Genomic DNA, 24,121 nt, shown 5'->3' with positions numbered 1-24,121 from the left:
TTCAAGCATGTTCTAAAATATATTCAAGCATGTTCTAAATTTATTATAGTATGTTCTAATTTTTGCATTTTGCAAAATCCGAGTACATTTCGAACAATCAAAAGGAAGTAAAACAAGAAATATCCAAACAACAACTTGAAACTGGCCAGAACCTACCAGGCCAGAAACTGCATCAACAACCTGACCAGGCCAGTAACCTGAACCAGTCACACCTGCAACAGCAGGACACAACTTACATCAGAACAACGCCTGAAGCAGCAGCTCAGACGCAGAAAAATCGATTTTAATTCAAAACGCCTGATTGTTCGAAATCGATTTTGTGAATTGAGAAATCGATTTCAATTCAAAACTCGATGCTCGTAGATTGAGAAGTTGAATTTTCCGGATAATCGCCTCAATTCGATTTCGATTTTTCAATCGATTTCAATTCGGTAATCTATTTTAATCAATCTATTTCAATCTATTTCAACCAATTTCTCCAATTCAATCTATTTCAATCAATCAATTTCTTACCAGATAACCGTGAAGTCGCCGGATTGCTGCGATCGGCGAGCGGCGATTTGGAATTGATGCGAGCGGCGCGGCGAGTTGCAAGCGGCGAGTGGCGAGATGTAAGCGGTGACCGGAGATCTACAACCGACGGCGATTGAATTCAGCGATTTAATTGTTGCGACTGGCGACGGCGAAAGGCGAACATCGGCGGCGGAGAGAGGCAAGCAGTGGCGAGAGGAGAGAAGAATCGGCGGCGAGAGGAGAGCAGCGGTGGCGGCCAACTGCGGCGGCGATCATCGAGGAAGATCGTCGGCGGTGTTCGAATAGGAGAGAGAAAGGAATTGAAGAGAGAGAAGGGTGCCCGAAATAATGAAAAAAACGTGAAAAATAATTAAATTGGTTTATTTGTTTATAAAAATTACGAAAATGCCATTATTAAAAAGTGTTCTTACCGTAAAAAAGTGTTCTCACCGTAAGAAGTGTTCTTACGGGAGCCTCTCTCTATCTCTCTCTCTTTATATATATATATATATATATATATATATTAACATGTTTGGTTTGTTAAAACGATGGGGAATTTTTTTATTTTTTATTTGTTTTATTTTAACTTATATTATTTATTCTAAAATCACTATAAAAAATTATAAACAAACGTTCAGGTACAAACGTTCATCTTCAACCTTGCAGCAAGCTTTCATCTTCAACCTCATGCCACCTTCATCTTCAACCTCATACCACCTTCATCTTCAACCTCATACCACCTTCATCTTCAACATTTGACCTTCATCTTCAACCTTCATCCTCTACCTAAACCTATAATTATTCTACTTTTATTTGTTTTATTAATACTTTCATTAGTTATTTCGAAATTTGCGGAGTACTACTTGATTATTTCTAACATTGATGCACCTTGAAGCTTTATTTATTTATTGTTATACAGAAAGAAAAAAGGTTAAATATTGGATAACCTCATATCTCTCAAAGCACATAAATCAGTAGCATCATTGATGCAACTTGAAGCTTTTTGTTAAACTCAGAGTAGATTAGGAGAAAACGACTTAGCCTTTCGTATATTATTATTGACGTATATATATTACACGGTTACACAACCCTAACACCACATAAACTCCTAAAACATAAACCTATTAATAATAGGAAACTATACATAACACTAGGAATTCTATATACATTATAATTCCTAATACTCCCCCTCAAGTTGGAGCATGTAGATCACGAATGCCCAACTTGCACATCAGAAATCCCAAATGTTGTCTTCCAAGCGCTTTAGTCAAAATGTCCACTAACTGATTACCTATAGGAACATACGACGTAGACACATTACCCTTCAAAATTTCATCTCGAACAAAATGGCAGTCAACTTCAATATGCTTAGTACGATCATGAAACACCGGATTTTTAGCAATATGTAGGGTAGACTGACTATCACAGAATAACTGCATAGGCTTGGAATGCATGACACCAAGGGAGGACAACAACGACTTCAACCACTTCAACTCACAAGTGGCTACGGCCATAGAACGGTACTCTACTTCAGCAACTGAACGAGAAACAATAGGTTGTTTCTTTGTTTTCTAGGACACAAGAGTACACCCCAAAAATACCAAATAACCTGTCAACGATCGTCGAGTCAACGGACAAGCTGCCCAATCACTATCACAAAATGCTGTCAAACTCATGTCTGACATGGGACGTAACAAGATTCCCCTGCCCTGGAGTACCCTTTAGGTACCGCAGGACACGAAGGGCTGCATCCCAATGCGGGACTTGCGGACAACTCATAAATTGGGTGAGAACATGTACAAAATAACTTAACTCAGGACGTGTAACTGACAAGTACACCAGTCGACCAACTAATCGACGATACTTGTCCGGATGCTCAAAAGGGTCACCAGACGCATGCGCAAGACGGTGATTTTGCTCCATAGGTGTGTCAATAGGCTTACAACCTAACATCCCGACTTCCTTCGAAATATCTAGAGAGTATTTATGTAATACCCCGAAATTTTAAATTCGATTTATTAAAATTAAAAATATTTATTAACTTGATTTCGTTTAAATTAAATTACGAATAATCGAATTTCGTTATTTTAATCGTTTTTACGATTTATTTTAAACGACGAATTTATAAACTGAAATTATTTATTTTTCGTTAAGGATAATTTATTTATTTTTAAGGAATTATTTTAATTAAACATTTTTATTTCTGAAAATTAATTACAAATTCTGAATTTTTGCCAAATATTGTGAATTTATTAAATATAAAAAAATTAAAAAATAATATTTTTTTTTTGCTTTATTTTCCTTGCTCCCCACGCACAAACCAAGAAGTAAAAAACTTCCTTCCTTCCCTCAATTCAGTCCAAATGCAATCCTTGGACCCCAAGTAAATTTCCTTGATCTTCACTCTACCTACTTACAAATTCAGAAACTTTAGATGGAATTTCAACAACAACCAAATTCAATCTCAAACTCACTCCCTTGTCCCCTTTTGATTCGGTCCACGAACCACCACCGCAAACACCACTGCAACCACCAGCCACCCCTACTGCCACCTCCGTCCAACACCATACAACCACCCCAACCACCGTCGCTCCCCACAACACCACCGCACGCACCACCTCCTTCCCTCTCCTTCCCTACGTCGCAACTCCCCTGACCCGTTCCCCTATCTCCCTCCCCTTCTCTGCCACGCTACATTACCCACGCCGCACACCACCTCCAGCCACCATCACCACCCTTCACACCAACCTCTGCCGCCCAATTTCACCAGCGAACCACCCCCCTACTCCTCCCAGAACCGCCGCAGAAACGCCACACAAATATCCCCTGTTTCTTCCCTTCGTCGCGCCACTCACCACATCCCCTTAACTGCTCCGCCGACGCTAAACCACCTCCACCATCGCCGTCGAAATCCCCGGCGAAGCCCAGCCCAGCCCAGCCTCCACGCCCTCTTCCTCTCTTCCTCCCTTCTTGCTCCCTTCGTGCCCTCATTCAAAAAACAAGAGGAATCAGTTTCTTTGTGAAACCTGATTCTTATCCTCCCTCAAACCCATATTAAATTGGGCCAACTAACCATTTGGGCCTTTGGTAAGACCAATCTGAATTTTCAGATTTTAAATTTAGCAATATTTATGTTTTAATAATTTTTATGATATAATTATTTACTAAAAAATTGTTATTATTTTCAGGTTTAGTTATCAAATATCGATTTTACTAAAATAAATTACTTAGCCTGAATTAACAAAAACGGAATTTTTAATATTATTTACATGAAAATCAATTATAAAATATATATGTATTTCGATTGAAAATTCGATTAATAATAACATTTTCGTTAAATTTCGAAAGTATAATTTTATTAAAAATTAGTTATTTATATTAAAACAAGTTATTTATAAAATTCATTACTTATAAAATTTATGATTTTATAAAATATTGATTTTAAATTATATTATCGATTTAACTAAAATAAGTTACTAAATGGATTTATCAAGGACAAAATTTAAATAAGATTTTCGTGTAAATTAATTAAGGAAAAAATATATATTTCGATTGAAATTTCAATTAATTATATTCTTCACTAAAATTGGCGTTTAATTATATTTTCATTAAAACTATGAAATTATATATATATTTTTTAACATTATTATTAGAAAATTGGTTAATTATAAAGTTTCGAAATTATTAAGTTAAATTATTTATCATTTTGGTACTAATTCAATTATTTAATATTTTTAAAGAAATTGGACTCGAAGCTCAGGACGAACGAACCCAACGAAAATCCTTAGCGTGGAAGTGAGGTAACGGCTATTGCTAGTACCCGCAATCCCCTTATAAATATGATTTATGAAAATATGACGTTATGATTGAATTTCTGAATTAAATGTTTTGATGTGTTTTATGGATTGTGGGATGAAATATGATTTGATTGAATTGTTTCCTATAATATGATTTGATTGAGTTTTCTCATAAAATGATGTCCATGCAATGCTATGAAAGAATTGATATTTTATTGATCCCAGGATCAAAATGATGATTTATGATATAAGAGTTATGTTATTTCAACTGAAATACAAGCCAAGGCTTAGTAAAAATACATAAAACATGATAAATGAAAGTGAAAGACCTGGTTTGTCTGGCGGTATATAAACTACCATCTTCCTATCTATCGGTCATGCATGCACCACGGACACCTGTCCACCCATGGATCACGAGCCCATGCTCCCATGGTTTATGAGCCCAGGCTCAGGGCCCAGGCCCATGTTACGATGATGAGCCCAGGCTCTTATGGGCCCAGGCCCAGTGGAGAATTCCTTCACGGTTCGTACTTGCCGACAACTAGCATGTTAAATTGCAAAGTTTATGAATGAATTGAATATGATGTTTTATTAAATGTTTTACTTATTCTATTCTCCCTGTGTTATTAAATAAAATGATTTGAAATGAATTTACGCTGCTAGAATAGTTCGTTACTGAGTCTTCGGCTCACCGTTTTGTTTTCCGTTTTAGGTACTGCGGGGGATGATGGACACGAGTAGTGGCGAGGAGTTTCACTTTAATATTATCCACCTAGTTTTGGTTACGGTTCTAATAGTTTAAAAATTTTAATTAAAGACTTTTAGTAAGTTATGTACTTTCATTTTGGTAATATAAAGTATTATTATATATATTTTGGAGTATTTAAAGGCTTATGATTGATGTTTGCCTTGTAATTTCCGAAAAGGAAGTTACGGCTGGTAATGTCCCGACCAATTAGGTTAATTCCGCTGCTAATTATGCTTTAATTATTGAATTAGAGGTCGGGGCGTTACAGTTTGGTATCAGAGCAAAGGTTCTGGACCATAAGTGCTAAACCTTACGGGTTTTCGCACGAATAGAATTCATTAAGCTTTAAGTAAAGAATTTTAAGGAATGAGTTAAAAAGAATTTTCTAAAATCCTGCTAAGTTAAAATGAATATGAGTGTGAGTGTAGGAACGGGATCAAAGGGTTTATTTTATATTATTATTTCGCTTCAATCTGATAAGATATGTTATGCAGAATGTCGACCATTGATGCTATCAACGATGTTACCAACGGAGCTCGCAACGAGCATCATGTTCACGATGATAACGACATTACTCACGAGGAGTATGTCCATGTTAATGGCCACGAGGAAAGGATGGAATGATTGGAAAATGTGAGTGCAATGTTGGCTGAATTAGTCCATGATTCTCGGAAAAAGAAAGATGTTAGTGGGAACGAGAGCGCAACGATGTTCAAGAACTTTTCGTCGCTCAACCCACCGTCCTATGATGGTAAGCCCGATCCAGTTGAGTTCGAGGATTGGATAAGTCGCATTGATCAGTTGTTTGAAACCCTGCAATGCCCTGAGAAATGGAGAGTTGATTTCGCAGTGTTTTACTTGACGGGTCAAGCAGGATTATGGTGGAAAGTTAACAAGGAACGAAAGAATGGACCTGGATTTGGTTGGAACGAACTACAGAATTTAATGAGAGACAAGTTTTATCCACCATCCTTGAGGAAACAAAAAGAAGATGAATTTCTACACTTGCAACAAGGAACAATGAGCGTGTTGGAATACGCAAATAAGTTTATGGAGTTGTCAAGGTTTGCACCAGACTTGGTGTCGACAGAGCAGTCCAGGATGAACCGTTTCGAGCGAGGTCTGCACCTTAAGTACCAGGATAGGTTGTCCACTCAGAGGTTTACTTCATACCAGGATATGGTTGATATTGCAGCTAATGTAGAGCGAGTGGTACTGCTTCGAGAAGCGAAGAATGTTGGGTATAAAAGGAGAAATGAAAACCAAAGTCAAGGAGGAGCAAAGAAGCCTAACCAAGGCTATCAGGGAAACCAAAGGAGGAACGATGTTGGAAACAAAGGACAAGGTTATCGTGGAAACCAGAATAATAGGGCACAAGAATGTGCCAAGTGTGGGAGAAGAGGCCACATCGAGAGTGAATGCCGTGTAGGATCGAACACTTGTTTTCGATGTGGGAGCCATGATCATTACATCAAAGATTGTCCGAAGCAGGTAACTCCAACCACGAGAGGACCAGTTTCAACTAACAACGATCGTGGTCGGAAAAAAAACAACACAGGAGGTTCAAACCGCAACCCACCCCGACCACCGCCAGCTGGAAGAGTTTTTGTGATGAGACAGGATGAGGCAGATAAGAATGATAATGTTATCACCGGTACCTTCTCTATCCATTCTTTACCAGCCCATGTTCTTTTTGATTCTGGAGCTTCACATTCCTTTATTTCTCCATTGTTTGCAAAATATTTAAATTTGAAACCATGTTGTGACTTTCATGCTATGAGTGTTTCCCTTCCTAGTGGGGAAATTGTGAAATGTAGAACCATGTATAAGGATTGCCCTATTGTAATAGAGAAAGTCGAGTTTCGAGCAGACCTAATAGCTTTTGACCTATCTAAATTTGATGTAATCTTGGGAATGAATTGGTTGACTAAGTATGAAGCTAACCTAAATTGTTCGAGGCAAAGTGTGACCCTTATAACGCCAGATGGAGATAGAGTTTCATTCCATAAGTTAGTAAGAAAACCAACGATTCAAATTGTCCATGCTTTGAGAGCACGTAAAATGATTGAGGGTGGTTTATCTGGTTATCTGTGTAGTGTTATTGACTTAAATACCTCTGGACCTTCCATTACCGACATACCTATTGTTTGTGAGTACCCCCATGTTTTTCCAGAAGAAATACCTAGTATGTCCCCACCAAGAGAATTAGATTTCAGCATTGAATTAATTCCAGGATCCACCCCTATTTCTAAGGCACCATATAGAATGGCACCAGCTGAGTTACAAGAATTAAAGAAACAATTAGATGAGTTACTTGAAAAAGGATATATTCGACCTAGTGTTTCACCTTGGGGAGCTCCTGTCTTGTTTGTGAAGAAAAAGGACGGAACTATGAGGCTATGCATAGATTATCGAGAGTTAAACAAGATTACTATTAAGAATAAGTATCCCTTACCCCGTATTGATGATTTGTTTGACCAACTTCGAGGTGCAAAAGTGTTTTCTAAGATTGATTTGAGGTCAGGTTACCATCAACTTCGAATTAAACCTGAGGATATTCCAAAGACAACCTTTAGAACTAGATATGGTCACTATGAGTTTGTTGTGATGCCTTTTGGGTTAACCAATGCGCCAACTGTATTTATGGATTTGATGAACCGTATTTTTAAACCATACCTTGATAAGTTTGTAGTTGTTTTCATTGATGATATTTTGGTATATTCTAAGAGTAATGAGGAACACGAGGAGCATATGAGAAAAGTGTTAGATATGTTGATCGAAAACCAGTTATATGCTAAGTTGTCGAAATGTGAATTCTGGCTTAAGGAAATATCATTTTTAGGACATATTATCTCTGAGAAAGGTGTATCTGAAGGAAATAATGCCCTTGGTCCGAGTATGCATTCTATGTTAAGTCTAATAAATGCGGTTCAGTATTAATTAACAAGTTAATAATTCAGTGAGATCAAGTGAGCTGAATGCCTAGCTAGAGGCCGCTTCAGTTCAAGTGGAATTAATGATATTAATCCACAGCTTACTCTTGACTGAACCCGTAGGGTCACACAAATAGTACGTAAACGGATCAAGTATTTAATGGCATTAAATACTCCATCTATGGATATTCGGAATCGACGGATCTTGGTTTCAGTGGGAGCTGAGATCGTCACAGGCAAGAAATGAATACTCCGGAAACGATGATATTGCCGGAAACGGAAATATGGATCGTATCGGAAATATAAATATTATCCAAGTCGTAGATGTTGCCGGAAACGGAAACATGGTACGTATCGGAAAATATTATCGGAAATGGAAATATTGCCAGAATCGGAAATATTGCCGGAAACGGAAATATTGTCAGAATCGGAAATATTATCGGAATCGGAAAATAATTCCGGAAACGGAAATATTAAATATTTGTTCGAAACGGAAATTGATTCCGGAATCGGAAATATTAAATATTGTTCGTATCGGAAATGAATTCCGGAATCGGGAATTTAATCGGAAGCGTATCGTACGAATTAGCATCGGACGAGGCCCGCTAGACGAAGGCCCAGCACGAAGCCAGGCCGTCGCCCAGCGAGCCAACGCACACCAGCGCACGCCAAGCCTCGACCAGGCCCAGCGCAAGGCCAGGCCCAGCCAAGGCCTTAGGCGCGCGCGCGGGAGCACAGCAGTGGGCCGAGCGCTGTGCGCCTAGCGTGGGCCGCAAGGCTTGCGCGGGTGTACGGTGCTCGTGCAATGCTTGTGCGGGAATCCTGAAGCAATCGGGATTCGAAGTGTGATTAAATCCTAAAACTATTAGATAATGATTATTTAATTAGAGTCCTAGTAGGGTTATAATTAAATAAATTAGTATCCTAATAGGATTCCAAAACCCTTTCCATAACTCTATAAATAGGTGCCTAGGGTCACATATTTTAATAGATTATTCAAGTATTCAAAGTGAGTTTTTGAGAGAAAATTCAGACACATTCCTTGACTGTAAGTGCCGAAAATCTTTAGTACCTTAAGGGCGATTCTAGTTGGTCAATCTTAAGGCGGATCTGGACGTGCTGTGGACTATCTACGGAGGGACGACACTTGGAGTCCTAAAGACTTGTTCTTGTTCGGTTCGGGCGCAGCTAGGGAAGGCACGCAACAAAGAGTATGCATCTAGACTATGCTATATGATTATGTGTAAATAATATGTATTCCTGGCTAAATGGCTTTTCCGCATGATTTATGAATTGTCATATGTATCATAACCAAACAGTGGTATCAGAGCCTCTTATTATTTTCATAATCTAAATTGCATGAACATGGTTAAATATTACAAATTTGCAAGATTTAAAAGGGGTGATTAATTTTCGTAATTGTTAATTAATTGCAAATTGCGTTTATTTAATTATACGTACGCAGTTTTTCGGCAGTTTCTTCGTTACTCATCCAAATCGAGTGATTTTTGTGTCAATTCCGCATGTAAAAGGCATTCTAAATTTTTGACAAAAATAGTTATTTTTCTGCCGAACCCAGAATTCTCAAATTCGAAGCCTAACTATGACTTTTCGAAGGTTTTAGTTTTTCGAATGCAAAATTTCGTAAATTTAAGATGTTAAATTAAATATTTGCGATTCTTGTTGATAAATCTTGAATTTTTGATTGACCTACTGTATATGTTTAACAAGTTTGAATGCCTAGCCTTGTTAATTATGCAATCTAATTTGTAATTATGATTAATTAGTTGAAAATTAGAATAATTTAGAATTAATTTGATTTTCATAATTAATTATAATTTAATTAGAAACCTATGATTAAAAACCACCATAAAAATTGTAAATTTATGATAAATTTTAAATTTTTATGACCTAGGCTTGAATCCATGATAATCGGAAATCAATTGAATAATAAATTTTCGATTTTTCGCCCTAAAATTATGAAATTAATATTAATTTATTAATTTGTCATTAATTTTAAATATAAATTTTAAATTTTTATGCGATTCGTTCATATAACTTGCACGCACAAAGCAATGGACGCTTCGTGTTACCCTTAAGGGGTGTTGTATAGTGCGGGCATGCGACGACGAGCAAGGGAGCTCGTCGCCCGTGCGGCACGAATGCAATGAGCAGGGGCATGGTGCACGAGCACAAGGCAGCATCCCTGCCTTGTGTCGTGGGCCATGAGCTATGGATGAATGGGCATGGGCGAATGCAAGGCATGGCAGTCGCGTGTGGGCAGCAAGCGAGCTGCGCCACAACGCGCACTGCCTCGCGCAAGCGCGCGCAGCCTCGCGCGCAGCGAGCGCAAGCTCGCGTGCCACGAGCGCTGCGCCCAGCGTTGATCGCGCGCAATTGCTCGCGCACAGCGAGCGATGGCTCGCGTGCATCAAGCGCTGGAGCGCGCGCAGCAAGCGCTGGCGAGCGCGCACAGCGAGCGATGGCTCGCGTGCGTCGAGCGCTGGCGCGCGCGCAGCGAGCACCACTTATGTGATGGCTTGCGATGGGAAGATGCAGCAGCTATGCGACGAGCGCATGGGCTGCGCGCACATGGCCAGCGATGGCTGTGTGCGTGTGGCCCATGGGCGTGCGATGCGTAGGGTGTTTGCGTTGCGATTAGTTCGTTTTGAATGTTTAATTTGAAATTTTCAGTTTACGTAATTTTAATTTTAAAAAATTAATAATTTAAATTATTTTCTTGGATTTTAATTTTGAATATTGTAATTATAATAAATTTTATTTATTCTAATTATTTTACTAAAATTAAAATCATGAATTAATTTAGATACGACTAAAATTAAATTAAACTTTTTGGATTCAATTATAAATTCATATGAGCTTTAAATTTTAATTAAATTTGTATGTTTCCGGTTAGACTAGAAATACATTTTTATGTTTAAAATTAGTAAAGCATATAAATTTATTGGTTTAAGTGGGAGCCCTTTTAGTCATAAACTCTTGATTAGGTCTACAAATCCTTAAGGTTAAAACAACTTGATTAGAATTAATAAGGACTGAATAATTGGTAGATTATTGATGCCCTTGATTAATTGCTTCAAATGTTTACGTGATGCATAATGTGTTTACTAACCAGCTATGTGGGCCATTCATGATAATGAATGGGTGAATGGTATATATTGTATATGTACTGTTTTGCAGGTTATGAAGTGACTAGTATGGCCCAAATAGGATAGAAAATATGGTCTGCGAACCATTAATTTGAATGTAATTGGTCTAAAGTACCAAAGTTATTTTTCAATTCAAATATGGTCTGCGTACCATCAAATAGTTGTAATTAGTTATAGCTTATCCTATTTGAAGAAAATGGTGCCTCCCACGGAGATTTTCAAGACGGACTTTGAAGTCAAAGCTTCAAGATGAAGTCGGGCCATACTAGATCACATTTATCTTATGCATGCTTTAAGTTATTTATTGCTTTAAATATGTCTTAATTATGCATAAGATTGTGGCTTGATTATGTTGCATGATTAAGGATTTTAGTTCACTTAAAATCTAACCAACATAGTAAGAGCCTTAAGTTCCAAACTTAAAAATTGAGTTAAAAGGTGCCATGCCAGAATATACACTTGCTTGGATATCCTTTACATCAATCTAGTAATAGTTTTCGCTCAGCGAGGTGTTACTTATTGGTCCTAAAGGGGCAAGGTACACAAATAATTGTGAGTACATGTTAGTTTTGGTGAAACTCAACGATATAAGTAAGGAGTCCTTTTATGTCGTGGCAAAATCAATAGGTTTACCTAATAAGTTCTTAGACGTACCTATCAACCAAGAATAGTTTCTAGACTATTAGCAAAAGGCTTTTGCTTACCTAAGATGTTTTAGGATTAAGTCGACAAACTGTGCTTAGTTCTTCAATGATTTTAGGATCTTGGAATCATTTTATTCACACCTGCCGGAACACATAACTTGAATAAAATGCTTAATAAACATTGAATTATGCATGTATGCTAGAATTTAAGTTTATTAAGAGAAACTGTGAATGGTTATTTATTTGTTTATTCTTTTCAATTGTAGTTTTTAATATGGCAAACAACAATTCATTCAACATTCGATCAATTCTCGAAAAGGAGAAGTTGAACGGGAAAAACTTCCTTGACTGGCAAAGGAACTTGCAAATAGTTCTTATGCAGGAAGAAAAGGAGTATGTCCTAGATGAGGCGATGCCCGAAGCCGCAGGCGACGGGGTCACTCAGGCAGCCCTCAATCGTTGGATTGATGCCAACAAGGATGTGAAATGTCTAATGCTCGCCACCATGAGTGCGGATCTGCAGAAAACGTTCATCAACTCAGATGCTTTCACAATCATCAGTGAGTTGAAGAACATGTTCCAAGATCTGGCTCGAGTCGAAAGATTCGAGACTCATAGGCAAATTCTTGAGACCAAGCTTAAGAAAGGCGAGCCCGTAAGTCCACATGTTCTCAAAATGATTGGACTCATTGAGAATATGAGTCGGCTGGATCAACAATTTTCTCAGGAAATGGCTATAGACACCATCCTCCATTCTCTTCATAGCGGGTATGATCAGTTCAAACTGAACTACAGTATGAATAGTCTGGACAAAACGCTCACTGAGCTTCACGGTATGCTGAAGACCGCTGAAAAGACGCTCAAAAGTGATAAGCAGGATGTGCTTATGGTGCGTGGGGGCAAGTTCAAGAAATCTGGAAAGAAGAGGAATGCTAAGAAAGGTGGCGACAAGGCCAGCCCAACTAAGCAAACTGGCGCCAAATCTGTAAAGAGGAAGGTCAGTCAACCCACTTCTGAATCCGAATGCTTCTACTGCAAGAAGAAGGGGCATTGGAAGAGAGATTGCTTGAAGCTAAAGGAAGATCAGAAGAACGGAACAGTCGTTCCATCTTCAGGTATTTTCGTTATAGACTGTATACTTGCTAATTCAACTTCTTGGGTATTAGATACAGGTTGTGGCTCACACTTATGTTCCGATCCACAGGGACTAAGAAGAAGTAGAAAGTTAAGCAATGGTGAAGTCGACCTACGAGTGGGAAATGGAGCACGGATTGCTGCATTAGCTGTAGGAACTTACTATTTGTCGTTGCCCTCCGGGCTAGTTTTGGAACTTGAAGAATGTTTCCATGTTCCAAGTCTTACTAAAAACATCATTTCAGTTTCTTGCTTAGATGCTAAGGGATTTTCCTTTTTAATAAAAGACAATAGTTGTTCGTTTTATTTTAAAGAGATGTTTTATGGATCTGCTAGATTAGTCAATGGACTTTATTTATTAGATCACGACAAACAAGTATATAACATAAATACCAAAAAGGCCAAAAAGGATGATTCAGATCTCACCTATCTGTGGTATTGTCGATTAGGCCATATAAACTTGAAACGCTTAGAAAGACTTCAAAAGGAAGGAATTCTAGAACCATTTGACTTAGAGGATTATGGTAAATGCGAATCATGTTTACTTGGCAAAATGACAAAGCAACCTTTCTCTAAAGTTGGAGAAAGAGCAAATGAACTATTGGGTTTAATCCATACAGATGTATGTGGACCAATGAGTACAAATGCTAGAGGTGGTTTCAGCTACTTTATCACTTTCACTGATGACTTCAGTAGGTATGCTTATGTCTGCCTAATGAAGCATAAGTCTGAATCCTTTGACAAATTCAAGGAGTTTCAGAGTGAAGTAGAGAATCAATAAGGCAAGAAGATTAAGGCACTGCGGTCTGATAGAGGCGGTGAATATCTGAGCTATGAATTTGATGACCATCTGAAAGAATGTGGAATTCTATCAGAATTGACTCCTCCAGGAACACCACAATGGAACGGTGTGTCGGAACGGAGGAACAGAACCTTGCTAGACATGGTCAGGTCAATGATGGGTCAGGCCGAACTTCCATTAGAATTTTGGGGACATGCACTAAATACAGCTGCACTCACTATAAATAGAGCTCCGTCTAAAGCTGTCGAAAAGACTCCATACGAATTATGGTTTGGAAAGCCTCCAAATGTGTCTTTTCTTAAGATTTGGGGATGTGAAGTATACGTCAAACGATTAATTTCAGACAAACTTCATCCAAAATCTGACAAATGTATCCTTGTGGGCTATCCAAAGGAAACAAAGGGGTATTACTTCTACAATACATCTGAGAACAAGGTGTTTGTTGCTCGAGATGGTGTCTTTTTGGAGAAAGATCACATTTCCAAAATGACAAGTGGGAGAAAACTAGACCTCGAAGAAATTCGAGTCGAACAACAAACTCTAGAGAATTCTCAAGATGACATTCAGGATGAAACTCAGAGATCTTTAGAAGAATCTGGTGAGAATCATGGTCAATCTAGAAATGTTACCCCGCGTAGATCGCAAAGATATAGATCTCAACCGGAAAGGTACTTAGGTATTTTGACGAACGAGAGCTATGACGTTCTATTACTTGAAAGTGATGAACCTGCGACTTACAAACAAGCTATGACGAGCCCTAGCTCCAAGCAATGGCAAGAAGCCATGCAATCTGAATTAGACTCCATGTCTGAAAACCAAGTATGGGATTTGGTCGATTTGCCAGATGGCTACCAAGCCATTGGAAGCAAATGGGTTTTCAAACTGAAAAAGGACAAGGATGGGAAACTTGAAGTTTTCAAAGCTAGATTGGTTGCAAAAGGTTACAGGCAAGTCCATGGTGTGGATTACGATGAAACCTTTTCACCAGTTGCAATGCTAAAGTCTATTCGGATAATGTTAGCAATCGCTGCATATTACGATTACGAAATATGGCAGATGGATGTCAAAACTGCTTTCTTAAACGGCGTTTTAACAGAAACTGTGTTTATGACACAGCCTGAAGGTTTTGAGGATCCAAAGAATGCTAAAAAGGTATGCAAGCTAAAGAAGTCAATCTACGGATTGAAGCAGGCATCCAGGAGCTGGAATATACGTTTTGATGAAGCAGTTAGTGACTTTGGTTTCATCAAGAACGCAGATGAATCTTGTGTATACAAGAAGGTCAGTGGGAGCAAAATTGCTTTCCTAGTATTATATGTCGACGACATATTACTTATCGGAAATGACATTCCTATGTTGAACTCTGTCAAGATTTGGCTTGGGAAATGTTTTTCGATGAAAGATCTAGGAGAAGCACAGTACATATTGGGCATCAAGATTTACAGAGATAGATCTAAAAGGATGATTGGACTTAGTCAAAGCACTTATATCAATAAGGTGCTTGATAGGTTCAAGATGGCGGACTCCAAGCGAGGCTACCTACCCATGTCTCATGGAATAACTCTAAGCAAGACCCAGTGCCCAAAAACACTTGATGAGCGTAGATGAATGAATGGGATTCCATATGCATCATTGATTGGTTCAATAATGTATGCTATGATATGTACACGCCCGGATGTTGCGTACGCACTCAGTGCTACGAGCAGATACCAGTCAGACCCAGGAGAGGCGCATTGGACTGCTGCCAAGAACATTCTGAAGTACCTGAAAAGGCACAAAGATGACTTCCTGGTCTATGGTGGAGATGATGAATTAATTGTTAAAGGCTATACGGACGCAAGTTTCCAAACCGACAAAGATGATTTCAGATCACAGTCTGGGTTTGTCTTCTGCCTCAACGGAGGAGCAGTAAGCTAGAAAAGTGTTAAACAAAGCACCATTGCGGATTCTACAACTGAAGCGGAGTACATTGCTGCACATGAAGCAGCAAAGGAAGCTATATGGCTAAGGAAGTTCATAGGTGAACTTGGTGTAGTCCCCTCCATTAAAGGACCAATAGCCCTGTATTGTGACAATAACGGAGCTATTGCACAGGCAAAGGAGCCTAGACACCACCAGAGAGTCAAGCATGTACTTCGTAGATTTCACCTTCTACGAGAGTTCGTTGAAAGAAAAGAAGTCGAGATAAGCAAGATTGGGACTGATGACAACATATCAGATCCATTGACTAAACCTCTGCCGCAGGCGAAGCACAACTCGCACACTGCAGCTATGGGAATCAAGCATATTGGAGAATGGCTTTGATGTCTCTGTTTAATGTTTTAAAGTTTTAGAGTTTAAATCTTTGTAAAACATTATTGGTTAATCATTCACAATAAATGAAAAGAATTCATTTTTCCATTTAATTTGTGGTTTATTAAATGATGAGTCCCTTCAATTTGACGATATATTCAAGATAGACTGTCAGGACCAGTCATGTGACTAAGAAATGTCTATCAAGTGAACTTGAATGTCAAAGGTTGAAAATGGTCCCTAGTCGGAGTTTTCTATAAAATTGGACGCATAGAAAACGTTAGACGATTAGAATGCAAGATGACTAGTAGTTCTGTTTCTTGAACTATGTGGACATGGCAATGTCATAATCATTTGCATAGATACTTACTTTGGGAAGACTAGTATCGGACAAGACCTATGAAACTTTACTGTAAGAGATGAAAATCTGTCATAAGTAAATTTCATTAAATTATTAGACACTGAATCCTCAATACCTGAGTGATTTGAGATTACGTGTTTGAGAACTGGTTGCTTTGACGTTGACCAACCGTCGCACCGTAAAAGGAGGCTATAAAGGCAACGCTCAGGTAATCACCTATCAAACGAAGTCTAATCTCAAGATCACAAGATTGGGATTGTCCTCCCAGAAATCGGGATGAGATGCTTAAAAGTTGTACAAGGCCACTCGGAGAGCTAGAAACTGTGAAATGCATGGCCGTGCTCGGATGAATCATAGGCTATGATTATCTGTTTATTTGATCAGTTGAACTCTGAAACCGAGAAACACCTCTGGACATAATAAGGATGACAACTCTTACCTTATGTTCAAGAGCAAGCATCGAGCGACAAAGGAATTAGGAAATGCACACTTGTCCCTAAGGACAAGTGGGAGACTGAAGGAAATAATTCCCTTGGTCCAAGTATGCATTCTATGTTAAGTCTAATAAATGCGGTTCAGTATTAATTAACAAGTTAATAATTCAGTGAGATCAAGTGAGCTGAATGCCTAGCTAGAGGCCGCTTCAGTTCAAGTGGAATTAATGATATTAATCCACAGCTTACTCTTGACTGAACCCGTAGGGTCACACAAATAGTACGTAAACGGATCAAGTATTTAATGGCATTGAATACTCCATCTATGGATATTCGGAATCGACGGATCTTGGTTTCAGTGGGAGCTGAGATCGTCACGGGCAAGAAATGAATACTCCGGAAACGATGATATTGCCGGAAACGGAAATATGGATCGTATCGGAAATATAAATATTATCCAAGTCGTAGATGTTGTCGGAAACGGAAACATGGTACGTATCGGAAAATATTATCGGAAATGGAAATATTGCCAGAATCGGAAATATTGCCGGAAACGGAAATATTGTCAGAATCGGAAATATTATCGGAATCGGAAAAAAATTCCGGAAACGGAAATATTAAATATTTGTTCGAAACGGAAATTGATTCCGGAATCGGAAATATTAAATATTGTTCGTATCGGAAATGAATTCCGGAATCGGGAATTTAATCGGAAGCGTATCGTACGAATTAGCATCGGACGAGGCCCGCTAGACGAAGGCCCAGCACGAAGCCAGGCCGTCGCCCAGCGAGCCAACGCACACCAGCGCACGCCAAGCCTCGACCAGGCCCAGCGCAAGGCCAGGCCCAGCCAAGGCCTTGGGCGCGCGCGCGGGAGCACAGCAGTGGGCCGAGCGCTGTGCGCCTAGCGTGGGCCGCAAGGCTTGCGCGGGTGTACGGTGCTCGTGCAATGCTTGTGCGGGAATCCTGAAGCAATCGGGATTCGAAGTGTGATTAAATCCTAAAACTATTAGATAATGATTATTTAATTAGAGTCCTAGCAGGGTTATAATTAAATAAATTAGTATCCTAATAGGATTCCAAAACCCTTTCCATAACTCTATAAATAGGTGCCTAGGGTCACATATTTTAATAGATTATTCAAGTATTCAAAGTGAGTTTTTGAGAGAAAATTCAGACACATTCCTTGACTGTAAGTGCCGAAAATCTTTAGTACCTTAAGGGCGATTCTAGTTGGTCAATCTTAAGGCGGATCCGGACGTGCTGTGGACTATCTACGGAGGGACGACACTTGGAGTCCTAAAGACTTGTTCTTGTTCGGTTCGGGCGCAGCTAGGGAAGGCACGCAACAAAGAGTATGCATCTAGACTATGCTATATGATTATGTGTAAATAATATGTATTCCTGGCTAAATGGTTTTTCCGCATGATTTATGAATTGTCATATGTATCATAACCAAACAGTATCTGTTGATCCTGAGAAACTAAAAGCAATTGTGGAATGGTCTAGACCAACTAATGTACCCGAAGTACGGAGTTTTATGGGTTTAGCTGGATACTATCAAAGATTCGTTCAAGATTTTTCTAAGGTTGCCTTACCCATAACCCGATTAGTTAGAAAGAATACCAAATTTGTGTGGAATGATGATTGTGAATGTGCATTTCAAGAACTTAAGAAACGTCTCACCACTGCCCCTATTCTTACCCTTTCATCTGGAACTGACGGATTTGTAATCTATAGTGATGCTTCCAAGAATGGGTTAGGATGTGTCTTGATGCAAAACGGAAAAGTTATAGCTTATGCTTCACGCCAACTCAAAGTCCATGAACAAAATTACCCTACCCATGACCTCGAACTTGCAGCTGTTGTTTTCGCCCTTAAGATTTGGAGACATTATTTGTATGGAGTTTCGTGTCAAATTTTCACCGACCATAAGAGTCTTAAGTATATTTTCACCCAAAAAGAACTCAACATGAGGCAACGTAGGTGGTTAGAACTTCTTAAAGATTATGACCTTGATATTCAATACCATCCCGGAAAGGCTAACGTTGTTGCAGATGCATTAAGTCGGAAGTCTCACTTAAATTCTATCCTAACTTTTTCCCGAGTCAACCGTGATGATCTACAAAAGATGGAAATTGAGTTTATCAAAGGAGATGCTTGCTTGAATGTGTTGGTAATGAAGCCAACTTTGATTGATGAGATTAAGGAAGCGCAATGTAAGGACTCACAATTAGAAAGAATAAGGAGTGAAGTGGAAAATGGGAAGTCACCTGGTTTTGTCATTCAAGAGGATGGCACGTTAAGGTTTCAGGGAAGATTATGTGTGCCTAATGATGAGAAGTTGAAAAAGAGAATTTTAGAAGAAGCTCATAGTTCCCTATACTCGATTCACCCTGGAGGAAATAAGATGTATAGGGATTTAAGGCAAGTGTATTGGTGGAGCAACATGAAGCAAGAAGTGGCAGAGTATGTGGCTAAATGTTTGACATGTCAGAGAATCAAGATCGAGCATCAAAGACCAGCAGGTTTGTTGCAACCTCTGGACGTGCCAGAATGGAAATGGGATTCAGTTTCAATGGATTTTATCATAGGTTTACCAAGATCAACCAAGGGAATGAATGCTATTTGGGTCATTGTTGATCAATTAACAAAGTCAGCGCATTTCTTAGCAATGAAGAGCAATTCGAGTTTAGATCAACTTGCTGAACTATATGTGAACACTATTGTGCGATTGCATGGAGTGCCTAGTTCGATCGTTTCTGATCGTGATACGAGGTATCAATCAACCTATTGGAAAGAATTGTAGAAAGCTCTTGGGACGAAACTTAACTTCAGTACAGCATTTCACCCAACGACTGATGGACAAACAGAACGTACCAATCAAATTGTCGAGGATATGTTGAGAGCATGTATTTTGGATTTTCAAGGAACCTGGGAGAAGTTTCTACCTATGGTTGGATTTTCGTACAACAACAGTTATCAGGCCACTATTGGTATGGCACCTTACGAAGCACTTTATGGAAGGAAATGTCGAACACCATTATGTTGGAGTGATATCAATGAAGCACGTGTTATAGGACCAGAATTGATTCAAGAAACTACTGACAAGATTCGTTTAATCCAATCAAGAATGATGGCAGCACAAAGTAGACAAAAGAGTTACGCAGACCAACGCAAAAGACCACTAGAGTTTGAGGTTGGAGATCACGTGTTCTTGAAAATTTCGCCAACGAAAGGAATAGTGAGATTTGGTCAAACAGGAAAGTTGAGCCCAAGATACATCGGGCCATATGAGATATTAGAAAGAGTAGGTGCAGTAGCATATCGACTAGCTTTACCAACCGACTTGGAAAAGGTGCATAATGTGTTCCACGTGTCGATGTTAAGAAAATATGTTCCTGATCCTAGCCATGTGATTACGCACGAACCCTTGTTATTGCGAAATGATTTGACTTACGAGGAGAAACCAATTGAAATTCTAGAACGAAGAGAGAAACGACTTAGAAGCAAAGTAATTCCAATGGTTAAAGTCTTGTGGGCCAATCACTTGACATCTGAAGCTACATGGGAAGTCGAAGCGCAAATGAGATCGAAATATCACCAGTTATTCGTTTAGAAACGATAAGATGTATGAATTTTAATACGTTATTTGAATGATTATGTTATAATGTTATTCCGCCATGTTTGTATAGCGAATAGAACGAATAAGTATGAATTGTATGATTTCTATGAATGGCTAGTTCTACTGAGCTCCAGTTTCGAGGACGAAACTTTTTCTAAGGGGGTAAGGATGTAATACCCCGAAATTTTAAATTCGATTTATTAAAATTAAAAATATTTATTAACTTGATTTCGTTTTAATTAAATTACGAATAATCGAGTTTCGTTATTTTAATCGTTTTTACGATTTATTTTAAACGACGAATTTATAAACTGAAATTATTTATTTTTCGTTAACGATAATTTATTTATTTTTAAGGAATTATTTTAATTAAACATTTTTATTTCTGAAAATTAATTACAAATTCTGAAATTTTGCCAAATATTGTGAATTTATTAAATATAAAACAAAAAAAAAAATTTGCTTTATTTTCCTTGCTCCCCACGCACAAACCAGGAAGTCAAAAACTTCCTTCCTTCCCTCAATTCAGTCCAAATGCAATCCTTGGACCCCAAGTAAATTTTCTTGATCTTCACTCTTCCTACTTACAAATTCAGAAACTTTAGATGGAATTTCAACAACAACCAAATTCAATCTCAAACTCACTCCCTTGTCCCCTTTTGATTCGGTCCACGAACCACCACCGCAAACACCACTGCAACCACCAGCCACCCCTACTGCCACCTCCGTCCAACACCATACAACCACCCTAACCACCGTCACTCCCCACAACACCACCGCACGCACCACCTCCTTCCCTCTCCTTCCCTACGTCGCAACTCCCCTGCCCCGTTCCCCTGTCTCCCTCCCCTTCTCTGCCACGCTACACTACCCACGCCGCACACCACCTCCAGCCACCATCACCACCCTTCACACCAACCTCCGCCTCCCAATTTCACCAGCGAACCACCCCCCTACTCCTCCTAGAACCGCCGCAGAACCGCCACACAAATATCCCCTGTTTCTTCCCTTCGTCGCGCCACTCACCACATCCCCTTAACTGCTCCGCCGCCGCTAAACCACCTCCACCATCGCCGTCGAAATCCCCGGCGAAGCCCAGCCCAGCCCAGCCTCCACGACCTCTTCCTCTCTTCCTCCCTTCTTGCTCCCTTCGTGCCCTCATTCGAAAAACAAGAGGAATTAGTTTCTTTGTGAAACCTGATTCTTATCCTCCCTCAAACCCATATTAAATTGGGGCCAACTAACCATTTGGGCCTTTGGTAAGACCAATCTGAATTTTCAGAATTTAAATTTAGCAATATTTATGTTTTAATAATTTTTATGATATAATTATTTACTAATAAATTGTTATTATTTTCAGGTTTAGTTACCAAATATCGATTTTACTAAAATAAATTACTTAGCCTGAATTAACAAAAACGGAATTTTTAATATTATTTACATGAAAATCAATTATAAAATATATATGTATTTCGATTGAAAATTCGATTAATAATAACATTTTCGTTAAATTTCGAAAGTATAATTTTATTAAAAATTCGTTATTTATATTAAAACTCGTTATTTATAAAATTCATTACTTATAAAATTTATGATTTTATAAAATATTGATTTTAAATTATATTATCGATTTAACTAAAATAAGTTACTAAATGGATTTATCAAGGACAAAATTTAAATAAGATTTTCGTGTAAATTAATTAAGGAAAAAATATATATTTCGATTGAAATTTCAATTAATTATATTCTTCACTAAAATTGGCGTTTAATTATATTTTCATTAAAACTATGAAATTATATATATATTTTTTAACATTATTATTAGAAAATTGGTTAATTATAAAGTTTCGAAATTATTAAGTTAAATTATTTATCATTTTGGTACTAATTCAATTATTTAATATTTTTAAAGAAATTGGACTCGGAGCTCAGGACGAACGAACCCAACGAAAATCCTTAGCGTGGAAGTGAGGTAACGGCTATTGCTAGTACCCGCAATCCCCTTATAAATATGATTTATGAAAATATGACGTTATGATTGAATTTCTGAATTAAATGTTTTGATGTGTTTTATGGATTGTGGGATGAAATATGATTTGATTGAATTGTTTCCTATAATATGATTTGATTGAATTTTCTCATAAAATGATGTCTATGCAATGCTATGAAAGAATTGATATTTTATTGATCCCAGGATCAAAATGATGATTTATGATATAAGAGTTATGTTATTTCAACTGAAATACAAGCCAAGGCTTAGTAAAAATACATAAAACATGATAAATGAAAGTGAAAGACCTGGTTTGTCTGGCGGTATATAAACTACCATCTTCCTATCTATCGGTCATGCATGCACCACGGACACCTGTCCACCCATGGATCACGAGCCCATGCTCCCATGGTTTATGAGCCCAGGCTCAGGGCCCAGGCCCATGTTACGATGATGAGCCCAGACTCTTATGGGCCCAGGCCCAGTGGAGAATTCCTTCACGGTTCGTACTTGCCGACAACTAGCATGTTAAATTGCAAAGTTTATGAATGAATTGAATATGATGTTTTATTAAATGTTTTACTTATTCTATTCTCCCTGTGTTATTAAATAAAATGAATTGAAATGAATTTACGCTGCTAGAATAGTTCGTTACTGAGTCTTCGGCTCACCGTTTTGTTTTCCGTTTTAGGTACTGCGGGGGATGATGGACACGAGTAGTGGCGAGGAGTTTCACTTTAATATTATCCACCTAGTTTTGGTTACGGTTCTAATAGTTTAAAAATTTTAATTAAAGACTTTTAGTAAGTTATGTACTTTCATTTTGGTAATATAAAGGATTATTATATATATTTTGGAGTATTTAAAGGCTTATGATTGATGTTTGCCTTGTAATTTCCGAAAAGGAAGTTACGGCTGGTAATGTCCCTACCAATTAGGTTAATTCCGCTGCTAATTATGCTTTAATTATTGAATTAGAGGTCGGGGCGTTACAATTTACGTTGACATAAAAAAATACCTCCAGGGCTACGTGCAACTTCTATGCCCAGAAAATATTTCAAAAAACCAAGATCTTTCATATAAAAACAGGTGCTCAAATAAGTTTTAAACCGCTCAATCGCATCATGAGAAGAGCCTGCAATAATCAGATCGTCGACATAAACAAGAACATGCAAAGAAGCACCTCCTTGGACATAACTAAACAATGAGTAATCTGCATATGATGATCGACCTTCAAGGCACTTGACAACTTTGCAAACCACTGTCTCAGAGCCTGTTTTAAGCCATACAATGACTTCCGTAGTATGCACACCTTTCCAAGAGTAGGAGTACTATAACCGGGCGAAAATTGCATATATACCTCCTCTTCCAAATCTCCATGTAGAAAGGCATTATGAACATCCATCTGGTGTAATTCCCAATTCATAGATACCGCAACGGACAGAAACAAACGAAAAGTGCCCATTTTTGCTACAGGCGCAAAAGTCTCATTATAATCAACTCCTTCAACCTGCCTATTAGCATAGACAACCAATCGTCCTTTAAGACGTTCAACTATCGACTTGTCAATGTATTTAATTTTATACACCCAACCACTACCAATAGCCTTTTTACCTGGAGGAAGATCTTCCACAGTCCACGTAGCACTGCATTCAAGAGCATCTATCTCCTCCTGCAT

At 38.4% G+C, this 24,121-nt stretch overlaps 1 protein-coding gene across 1 annotated transcript; it reads right to left on the bottom strand.

The window, feature by feature from the left end:
• Positions 1-1,703: 1,703 nt before the first annotated feature.
• LOC130471443 (uncharacterized) lies at positions 1,704-24,121 on the bottom strand. Its single transcript, XM_056841570.1, has 3 exons — positions 23,804-24,121; positions 23,627-23,716; positions 1,704-2,084 (listed from the first exon to the last, which is right to left on the bottom strand). Exons 1-3 carry the CDS (start codon positions 24,119-24,121, stop codon positions 1,704-1,706), a joined length of 789 nt encoding a protein of 262 aa, XP_056697548.1.

Source organism: Spinacia oleracea, chromosome 4 (assembly GCF_020520425.1).
Source record: "Spinacia oleracea cultivar Varoflay chromosome 4, BTI_SOV_V1, whole genome shotgun sequence".
NCBI classification, from domain to species: domain Eukaryota; kingdom Viridiplantae; phylum Streptophyta; class Magnoliopsida; order Caryophyllales; family Amaranthaceae; genus Spinacia; species Spinacia oleracea.
Note: the sequence above shows the minus strand (reverse complement) of the source record. Positions and strands in the feature narration are given on the sequence as shown.